At 37.3% G+C, this 9,621-nt stretch overlaps 1 protein-coding gene across 2 annotated transcripts; it reads left to right on the top strand.

Annotated features, from left to right (window-relative positions):
- The first annotated feature begins 536 nt into the window (after positions 1–536).
- Positions 537–8,882, top strand: LSM8 (LSM8 homolog, U6 small nuclear RNA associated). Of its 2 annotated transcripts, XM_023544588.2 has the most exons (5): positions 537–794; positions 1,078–1,104; positions 1,814–1,935; positions 5,132–5,259; positions 7,815–8,882. In XM_023544588.2, exons 3-5 carry the CDS (start codon positions 1,870–1,872, stop codon positions 7,903–7,905), a joined length of 285 nt encoding a protein of 94 aa, XP_023400356.1. In that variant the 5' UTR covers positions 537–794; positions 1,078–1,104; positions 1,814–1,869; the 3' UTR covers positions 7,906–8,882. The 2 variants fall into 2 exon arrangements, with proteins under 2 accessions (XP_023400356.1, XP_003407282.1); XM_003407234.4 differs by lacking the exon at positions 1,078–1,104 and having other exon boundaries at positions 539–767; positions 1,895–1,935.
- Positions 8,883–9,621: the final 739 nt, after the last annotated feature.

Below are 9,621 nucleotides of genomic sequence, written 5' to 3'. Positions count from 1 at the left end.
CTCCTGGCTTGCTAGAAGCTTAAACATTTATTTTCTAGGAGTTGCTCACACACGTTCACTTGTTTGGATTCAGTTTGTTAAAGTGAATCACGATGCCTCCAATGGAGTTCTTAGAGGCACATGGAGAATATGTGAACATGCTTTTTCTTATCGTTTTCTCCAGAGATGTACAACATTATGGCTCCAACGTGTGCAACTTTGTCTTGGTCCATTTATCTTTTTTTATATTTCATTTTAAGTCCGTACTGCAGAAATCAGCTAGGGATCCCAATTCCCCGTACCCCTATTTCTTAAGAGAACAGCACTTACCTATCTTCTTCATTTACACTCAAAACACCGTATTTCGTTCTCCCCCGCCTTTCCTGTCTTTTCTAATAGTTTTTCCTAGTAACTTCTACCACACTACCTTTCACTCCTGACTCCCTGTTACCCCGCCTACAGGCACCTGCCTTTTTTCCGCCTCCCGTTTGCTTTTGTCTCCCGTGGCTTCCGGGATCACCGCCCGGAAGAACCACGGAAACACACTGCGCACGCGCACCAGTTCGTCACAGCTCCTGCTCTGTGATATGCGGCCCAGTTTCTCTCAATTTCGGACCCACGGCAAATACGGCGCCAGCAACTCTCACGATATTTGCTGCGTCAGTGGGCGCGAGCCGCGGCCAGTTGGTGGCGGGCATTTTTGGCTTCTGCTGTTGCTGGAGTTGCCGTGTAGCCCGGAGTTCCTGGGCCAGACATCATGACGTCCGCTTTGGAGAACTACATTAACCGTATCCTCCGGAGGCCGCCGCGGCGAGGCACGTGTCCGCACCGGAGCGGTGTCGGGGCTTGAGAGGCCGGGGTTCGGGATTCCTGGTGGGTTGGGACGCCTGGCTACTGCGGGGCCCCGGGTGCCGGTGAGGGGGATAAGGACCCGCGACCAGCCAGTCTTGCGCTGGGGCTCGAGCCCGCCGCTCCTGCCTCGAGTCCGAGGTGTGTTTTAATTCCGGCCTAAAGTAAAGTAAATCCAGTGTAATTATCCTGAACTTTTCTCTGCCTCTATAGAATTCCGCTATTGATTCAGCCTTATTATTCCCCCAGGGCCCACACGTTCAAGTTTCAAATAAGGTGAGCGGTTGTCATAGTGGCGACGAGGGTCTTGTAAATCTGTGTACTTGTTTTATTGACAGGCATGCTCATTGTTGAGATAGCAGAAGTTTAAAGATGGTCCATAAATTGAATTTCTGCTGCTTTACCACTTGAAGGCTCATCTTCCTTGTTGCTAGGATGGAAACAATGCTTGCTTTTTCAATGAATTGTCCTCATGGTCCGAAACTCGTAAAGAACCGGATACAAATGTTACTGTTTTAATGTCTCAGGACAGAAACAGCACATCGTGTATTCATGCACAAATTGTGAACAGAAGTTAAATACTGAAGGCTTTTAATGATGCAAGCCTATTGGTGTCTTATGACATTGGTTATAGTATCCTTTGTAGTCCAGAAACCTGGAAGACAGTGTCTAAACATGCTTGAAATTGACTGATTTAGCAGCCATACAATTTTTATTCTACAAATGAAGAAATAGGGCTAAGAAAGTGGGGAATGTCTTGTTCAAAATTGAAATTTCCCAGTAAAAGCGAATACCAAATACCCCAGCTGTTTTGAGATGCTTATCACATAGAAAAAGGAATTTTCTTTTTCTGTTACTTTTGTGTGTGTGTGTGTAGTTATCTCGAAGACAGGATTGAAAAAAGCTACAGATTTTAAGTCCTTAATGTTGTGTATTTAATGGCCATGTTGAATAGTTATTTTTAATTCTGTCGCCCTTTTCCTAGTAATTGGAACTGTGCGTTTACCAGATTCTAAGTTTTCGGTTAGCATTTCCTAAGAAATGCTTTCCTTGATTCAGTTATCAGGAACTGTTGCTGTTATTACATCCGATGGGAGAATGATTGTGGTAAGTATGCAGCATTTTCATTCTCTGCCTTGTAAACTATTGGTAGTAAAATAATTTTTATGTGGAACCTCTGACGTCTAATGTGTAGGAACCAGAGTATACCTGCATTGCACTTTTCTTATGATCTCTTTGCCCTGATGGCTTTGATAAATAGCTGCTGATCTGTATTTTTTTTCCGTTAATAAACATCGAGTGCGCATTACCTACTAGCTTCTACTAGGACCTAGGATGAATCGATTCTTCCCATCAGGGAGCTTCTAGTCTAGTATGCAGATGTCTATCTATCTTATGGTCACATATTTATCTTGTTCTTCGATATTTTATTTCCTTCCCATTCAGAGCTTGGACAGCTGCCATGTGAATCAAAAGTTTTTTGAAATTTTGTGTATACTTAGAAGTTGTTCTTTTTATGACTTAGATACTACATATATACAGCATAATGAACATTCAAGGCTTGTTTGTGTAGCCTATAACTATTCCTAGGTTATATAACCTATCTTCTGTAGGACAATATATGACTGACTATTTCATCTTATTTATGCTTTTGTCACAATATTGTTGTTAGGTGCTGTGGAGTTGATTTTTGACTCATAGTGACCCCATGTAACAGAGCAGAAGTGCCCATAGGGTTTAATCTTCATGGAATCTTTATGAAAGCAGGTCACCAGGTCTTTTCTCCTACAGAGCGGCTGGGTGGGTTAGGACGGCCAACCTTTCGGTTAGCAGCCAAGCACTTAACTGTTGTGGCACCAGGGCTCCTTTTTGTCACAATAACCTCTTTTCATTCTAGAAAAATCTTGGATTCTCTCCTTGATCTGATTCTGGAAAACATTCCTCAGTTGCTAATTTAACTCGTATAACAAAGCTGTAACTTTCTTATGGCTGATGTTGATTTTTAGAATTTGATTTGAGGAATTTATCCCATGATACTTGGCTACTTAATTATTTTATCTTCATTTATAATTGATACTGTGTTTGCTTTCAAAAGGTTGTAAGGCTGCTAACCTTTCTCCAAGGAGCCCTGGTGGCACAGTGGTTAAGTGCTTGCCTGCTAACTGAAAGGTTGGTGGTTCAAACCCACCAGCCACTCCATGGGAGAAGGATGTGGCAGTCTGCTACCGTAAAGATTACAGCCCTGGAAATCTTATGGGGCAGTTCTATTCTGCTCTATAGGGTCTGTATGAGTCGGAATCTACTAGACTGCAACAGGTTTGGGTTTGGTGTAACCTTTTCTCTATTTTCTAACCTTTTCTAATTTACTTCATATAATTTAACCCCTTATTTTCTCCTTCTGCGGTCTCATTTTTGTTTCTGTGTTTAATCCATATGATTTTTTCTCAGTGGGTCATTAAGTGACTATCACTAGTCAAAGTGCTAGACTTCACCACTTATTAAATGTGTATTATGTTCCAGGCACTTTACATAGGTTATGTTATTCAATCTTCAGTACAACCCTGTGAAGAATTATTGCTGCTTTATGCTAGGTTAGGAACCAAGCTAAGAAAAGGTAAGTTAGTTTCCCAGAGTCACAGAGATAATAAGTGGTGGAACCAAACTGGGATTTAAGTTTAGTCTGACTCCAAAGTCAAGGACAGTTGGCATATTTTCTTTACCAAGGGAACAATCCTGGTTTTCTTAGGCATGCTGTGTTGTATATTTTGTCAAATAAAGGCCATTTGAAGTATTTTAATCTCATCATAGCCCTTCAGGAAACCTATTGCAATTAACAAATATTTGCAATTAATTTTTTATTTTATGAAAACCTCAAGTTTAAGTGTTTCTAATTTTGTTAACAGAGTAGACAATAAATTGGAAAATTATTTTCATTTTATAAAAGGAAAGCTATAAAGAGCATCTTGAGTACTAAATTTCAGTAGTCCTGTATTTAACACATGGTTTTACTTGATGGAATAATTAAATGTAAAACCAAACCAAGAAGTTATGTATGGGTATTTGTGATATTTTTGATAACACCTATTTGCCAACTAAACCAGAAAATGCAAACCCGTTGCCATCGAGTGGATTCTGACTCAGCGACAGTCTAGAACTACCCCTTAGGATTTGTAAGGAGCTGCTGGTGGATTTAGGGGTGAACTGCCGACCTTTTGGTTAGCAGCCGAGCTGTTAAGAACTGCTGTGCCACCAGGGCTCCATTCTCTAGTATAGTTCAATACTCCATATTTTGTTTCTCTTCCATATTCTAGGTTATCGTTTTCTCTTTATTTCATTTTGATTTTATGTATTTTGATTTTCAGAACATGAAACAGTTGAATAGTGAAACTTGAATAGCATGTGAATTACTCTGTTGTCCAAGGCCCTTGTCTTCCCCTGTTCACAATCAGCCTTTTTCCATAAAACTTTTCCCTGTTATTTCCATCAAGTTCTGGTGCCTATCATTATAGTCATATTAGAATTTACCTTACTTGGTTATTGGGAGAATTATAAGGTAAATACATGTGAGACACATAGAACACTCTGGGATATAGTAAGTATTCATTTACCATCAGTTGTAGTTTGTGTATATTTATGGGAGTGATTTGAATCTCTAAAAAACGGGAAATTATATTTGCATGTTTATAGCAGTATAATGGTTCAGCAATCTTCCTAGTAGCTTTGCTACGTACTCCCCATAAGACCTTGAGAGATTACTTAACCTCTCTGTGCCTCAGTTTTCTTTCTCTGAAATGGGGATAATTATATCTACCTCAAAGGGTAGAGATTAGCTGAGATAGTGAACACAATGTGTTTAGCCCAGGGCCTAGTACAGAGCATGCAGTGATGTTGTTACTCTGCTGTAGCTGGTATATGTGAGACCCTCATTTATAAATCCTTTGCCCTTAAATTTTACTTGTTGTAGTGTGTGTCCTTAGAAAGTTAGCTCCTGGACTACATGGGCATTTACTCTACTTCTTTGAGATGATCACACTGGTACTTAGTATCCTTAGTAACTCTCAGTAGCTCTGCTTATCAGTTATATGTGTGGTGGTGTTTTTCCCCCCTCTCTTAACAACCAAGAGGTGTGTTTTATGCCCTGTTGGCTATAAAAAAGATATGTTATTTTACAGTGGGTATATATTTAAAATGGATACTTCTATTGGGTTGCCTGACAACTAAAATGGTTGTATGGTTGAATTTTGTACATTTAAATAAATCCGATTATTTATTTATTTTTTTCTTTTGGCTGTTTTCTTCATAGGGAACTCTGAAAGGTTTTGACCAAACCATTAATTTGATTTTGGATGAAAGTCATGAACGAGTATTCAGCTCTTCACAGGGAGTAGAACAAGTGGTATTAGGATTATACATCGTAAGAGGTGACAATGTGTAAGTAAAGTATACCCTTTTAAGGCAGGTTAAAATTATAAGTGTACTGCCTTGCTATATGCAGAGATTTTTTGGAAATAAAGTCTTTCATGCATAGTTTATAGACTCATATTCATTTGTATTGTAAATATGATTTTTCTTATATTTGCTTAAAATAAGGCAAATCTATACATTTCGTGTTACTATTCTTCAAGAACCAACCAAAGTCTTCTCTTTATTGACTGAGATTTGTCTGTATTTCTAATTGTTAAGAGGCCTGAATACAGTCCAGAATGGTCCTGCCTTATACCAAATGCTCCTTCAAAGAGAGTTCTTAAAATGTTCTTCTAAAGTATCCCTAATTTCAGAGGAACATAAATATACCTTTGGAATCCAAGGATAGAATTTGAAAAAATGTCTTTGGAATCTTGTTTGAACAAACTTAAATAGTTCATGCTCTTTAACATAAGTACATATCCATTATTTGTCTTAAAAAAAATTTTTTTTTAGTTTTGTGCCATGTTTATCCTGTGGCCTCAGATAACTTTTGGCACACTGATACTTAAGCCAGTTTGAGAAGATATATTTTAGTGGTAGCAAAATACATGCAGCAAACAAAATATGCAACTGTATAGGGCAGTGTTGTCCAGTAGAACTTTCTATGATGGTGGAAATGTTCTGTATCTGCACTGCTCAGTACATAGCTATTAGCCATGTGTCACTGTTAAGTACTTGAAAAGTGGCTGGTTTGACTAAGGAACCGAATTTTTAATTTTATTTGTAACTAATTTCAGTAATCATAAATGGCTAGTAGCTACTGTATTAGGCAGTGCTGGAATAAAGCAAACCTAAACCCATTGTTGTCGAGTCGATTCTAACTCGTAGCGAACCTATAGGATGGAGTAGAACTGCCCCGTAGAGTTTCCGAGGAGCACCTGGTGGATTTGAACAGCCGACCTTTTGGTTAGCAGCTGTAGCTCTTAACCACTATGCCACCAAGTTTTCCATAGAGGCTACAAGAATGTTGAATAAATTTTCTAGTGAGTATTGTAGAGAATCAAAATTTGGCTGGATGGCAGCAAAAGATACGTTAGCAATCTCAGATTATTTTGGGGAACAAGTAGGATATAGAAAATGAAGGAATACTTTAGTCAGTTAAATTGCTTATCTTAAATCACTTGTTTGGATTTAGGATGTATAAATTATTTGACTTTAAATCAAAATCGGAGGCTCATAAGCTATTCTACAGAAATGACTTCTGGGTGAAGTTATGAGGTGAGCTGTAAGAAGTGAAAAGGAGGCAAAGCAGATTACCATTTGCCCCACACCTCCTGGTGTCCTGGGTCTAGCTTGTACTGACTCACAAGAGCTGATTGTTAACATTTTCAGGGATTTTGCAAACTGGTTGATGTCTTACTGGTAGCTTGGAATTGACCACAGTGGGAGTAGGGTATTTGCACCGTGGAAATCAGTAAATGCCACAAATCAGCCTCCCTCTTTTTCTCTGGAGAGCCAGTTATTAAGGCTTTACAACTCTGCTGCCTACCATAAAAATTTTAAACATTACTGAAATTTTCAGAGTGGAACCAAGGTTTTTAACTTGTTTTACATTGAGAAAAAAGTAATATATTCTGCCAGAGTTCGGTACTTACCACTTATTAAAGAAGGCTTTATATGGCACTGGGTTTGGTTGGTTGGTTTTATATAGTTTAAGGCAAAATTGGAAACATTCTGTATTACGTGTATTTCCCTAGAGAGTTACTCTCACTAAAATCAAACAATTTAAGCTTAACAAATAATGAGTAATTTTTTATGGAATAGTGTTTCATAGATGTCCTGTGTTCTGGATGATAACATTGACTGTATTCAGCTAGAGGGCCATGGGTTTTTGCCTAGCATGGTGTTAATGAAATTACTCTTATGGATGTTATAACTATGTTGGCAATGAAGCCACGAAAAATTTCCTGGTCTAACTCTAGCCACTCACATCAAAAATAATTTGTTAGATACCAGCGTACCTGTTGTTACTATTTTCTTCGTATATGAAGAATTGTGCTTTTTGGTCTTGGATTTAAATTGTGGAAACTGAGAAGTTATTTAAAGGAAACTAATAGATAATAAATCACTTACCCTTGATGAATTTAGTTCATTGAAGTTACTCAAGTAATAGACACTTTTATTTGCTTATTATTTTAGTAGTTAATTTGTGATTTTTTCCTTTTTTCAGTATAGTCCCAGAGTTGAATTCAAATCATAGGTTTGGAAGTTTTGGGTTTTTGTACACTATCCAATATGTGTCTTTTTTCTTTAAAGACTCATGATCCAATGATTATTTGCAGTTGGTTCCTGTAATAACATTATCTTCAAATTGAGTTTTGTGATTAAGTGTATAATTTACTGCCTCAGGAAAATACTTGTTTTCTACCATAAGTAGTTCTCTCAGTTTAATTGGATGTTTTGGAAGAATATTACTATTTCAATTTGATTAGTAAAATTTTTGAAACATGTGAACTTATTTCAGAAATGTGATTGTTTTTAACTCTTGTTTTTTTTTTTTCTTCCATAAATGATTACAGTGCCGTCATTGGCGAAATTGATGAAGAGACAGATTCTGCACTTGATTTGGGGAATATTCGAGCAGAACCTCTAAACTCGGTAGCACACTGAGGAAAAACTACGTACATTGGACATCTGTAAATCTTTGTACAGAAACTGATTATTCTGAGGAAGATATACAGAATTTTTATGAACGTGTAATTGTGGATTTTGACTCATTGATTCATTGTAATATGATATGTAAATTAAAATATTTCTACATTTTATTGAAAAAAAATTTTTTTTTTTGGCTTAAATCATAGGTTTGGTAGCCTGATATTATTTTTCTATTAAGTAATGTGAGAATCTAATGATTATTTGGGGAAGTTTTAGAAGAAATCAGTACTTTCTGATATTTTAGTATTTATGGAAAACTTGTTTAAAAGAGAAGGGCGTGTTACATAAATCAAGCATACAAGTAACATCAGTGAGGCAGTACCTTTCCCTGATTTTTAAGAAAGTCACAGGAAGGGAAATCATATCTCCTGCAGTTATCTGAACCACCACCATTTATTGTACTACTCTGGTGGTGGTTTGCTGGTGCTTTTTAGAGTTGCCCCCTAGTACTCAGAGGTATGAGTAAAAATGTGTTTTGCTGAGAAAAGGAAAAATACTAATGAAGTTGTAATGGATTCGGGCAAAAATGAGGACTTGAATGTTAATGATGACTAGGGAAGGCAGGGTTGGTTTCAGGATCCTATTCAGAATCCCACATTGTATTCTGTCTCAGTCTCTCCCAGTCTGTGACGGTTCCTCAGGCTTTCCTTGTTTTTCATGACCTTGACACTTTTGAAGGGTAAAACCCAAAACCCACTGCCGTCGACTCGATTCCGATTTGAAGGGTAGTGTTCAGTTATTTTGTAGAATGTCTCCAATTATTTTAGAGAGAAAATAATACAAACATACTAAGATTGGATTTTATCAAGAGTATATTATCTGAAAAAAAATTATAAGTGCTACTCTAGCTTTTAATTTGTAAGAACTGTGGAATTTGTAGAGCTAAAGAAGTTTTTTGTTCATAAATGTGAATAAATCTAAGTTTATACTGAGGCAGCACTTGCTATTATTGCCACCAACTTTCTGTGACTTATTCGTTCCACAAACTTGATTTCAAAAGACGTAAAGCTGATTTTGCGTGAGTGTCAGGCCTATTCATTGTCTGATTATGTGAGTGACTCAATTAAGTAGATAATCTCTAATCCAAAATAGGCTGTTTTCTAAAACTCCTTTGCGCAGTTAGTTGGTGACACTTTTTTAAAAATCCATGGAAGCAATATTATAAGTAGGGGTGAGATATCCAGGCTAGTATACAAAAATTCTTATCTACTTATAGATAGGCCAAAAATATGTATCTTTGTAATGAGAAGAAAATAGAAAATAATTGACATCCTTATAATTCAAACAAAATGTAGTTTTTTTTTTTTTTTAAATGAAAGTATATAAAAGTGTTGGCACACTTTTTGGGCAAAGTAGCAGATAGTAAATATTTTAGGCTTTGAGGGCCATATGATCTCTGTCAAAACTACTCAACTCAGCTGTTATACCACATAAACTGCCATAAACCAAACTAAACCAAACCAAACCCCTTGCCATTGATTCCATCCTACTTACAGCAAGCCCATATGTTTCAGAGTAGGACTTTGCTTCAGAGTTTTCTTGGCTGTAACCTTAAGGAAGCAAATTGCTAGGCCTTTCTTCCATGGCACCAGTGGGTAGATTCAAACCACCAAACTTTCAGTTAGCTAAGAGCAAACCATTTGGACCACCCAGGGACCTTAACCATAACCT

This window comes from Loxodonta africana, chromosome 8 (assembly GCF_030014295.1).
Source record: "Loxodonta africana isolate mLoxAfr1 chromosome 8, mLoxAfr1.hap2, whole genome shotgun sequence".
NCBI classification, from domain to species: Eukaryota; Metazoa; Chordata; class Mammalia; order Proboscidea; family Elephantidae; genus Loxodonta; species Loxodonta africana.
The sequence above is the reverse complement of the archived record's forward strand: the minus strand, read 5'-3'. Positions and strand labels throughout refer to the sequence as shown.

Excerpts from the sequence above, each read along its gene's own strand:
- LSM8 (XM_003407234.4), top strand. The coding sequence starts at position 737 with ATGACGTCCGCTTTGGAGAACTACATTAACC. Across the intron at positions 768-1,894 it reads TTTGGAGAACTACATTAACC|GAACTGTTGCTGTTATTACA; the intron begins GTATCCTCCGGA and ends TTCAGTTATCAG. Across the intron at positions 1,936-5,131 it reads CCGATGGGAGAATGATTGTG|GGAACTCTGAAAGGTTTTGA; the intron begins GTAAGTATGCAG and ends TTTTCTTCATAG.